This window comes from Cystoisospora suis (genome assembly GCF_002600585.1).
Source record: "Cystoisospora suis strain Wien I chromosome Unknown contig_3611, whole genome shotgun sequence".
Classification (NCBI taxonomy): domain Eukaryota; phylum Apicomplexa; class Conoidasida; order Eucoccidiorida; family Sarcocystidae; genus Cystoisospora; species Cystoisospora suis.
The window spans coordinates 3,501-4,130 of record NW_027156406.1 but is presented as its reverse complement, the minus strand read 5'-3'; the positions used below and the strand labels follow the sequence as shown (position 1 = coordinate 4,130).

At 46.7% G+C, this 630-nt stretch overlaps 1 protein-coding gene across 1 annotated transcript in view; it reads left to right on the top strand.

The window, feature by feature from the left end:
* CSUI_007010 (uncharacterized protein) overlaps positions 1-507 on the top strand; it is a 1,022-nt gene extending 515 nt beyond the window's left edge. Inside the window, exon 2 of the mRNA XM_068067160.1 lies at positions 8-507. Coding sequence (XP_067920864.1) covers positions 8-477 — 470 coding nt within the window. The 3' untranslated portion in view covers positions 478-507. The remainder of the gene's footprint in view (positions 1-7) is intronic.
* Positions 508-630: the final 123 nt, after the last annotated feature.

The window sequence follows — 630 nt, the reverse complement described above, 5'->3', positions numbered from 1 at the left end:
GGTGTACATACACCCCAGAATCCTCCTCAAGAACAGAGCGGCACCGTCCTCCCTTTGTCATCATCGTCAGAACAACACGACGGCGGTCTCCATACATCCGAGACAGCCCAGGCAGAGACAGTTCATCCGTCGATCAACGACAGAAGCAAAGACACTGAGGGATATTCTAAGAGAGACAATTTTGCTGCCAAACCATCGGGAGAGTCAAGAGAAGTACACCATTCTCTTGAGAAAGAACAGAATCCTAGCACGCCACCTGGGAATGACAAGAGCCCGCTACTGCCAACGGGAAGTGGCCGTCGGGAGCTTGAAGAGCATGTATCTAGAAATCTAGATAGCTCCCCTAGACGGTCTTTATCGAGAGAATCGAAAGACGAGACCCAAGAAGAAAATAGCCCTCTCCCAGCCAGCAACTTATTCTCTTCTCGGAGTGATAGTCAAAATGTGTTGCATGGAACTTCCAACAAGCCTGAGTGAGGCGGAATCGCTTTTTCTTTTCTTCTTTTCGTGCGTGACGGGATGAATGAATGAATGGACCTTTTCAAGAACTGTAGAAACGTCATAAAGAAGTCTTGATCTTCAAGATATGAAAGCTCTGTCATTTCTGTCTTTTCTTTCTCTTTGTTTTCT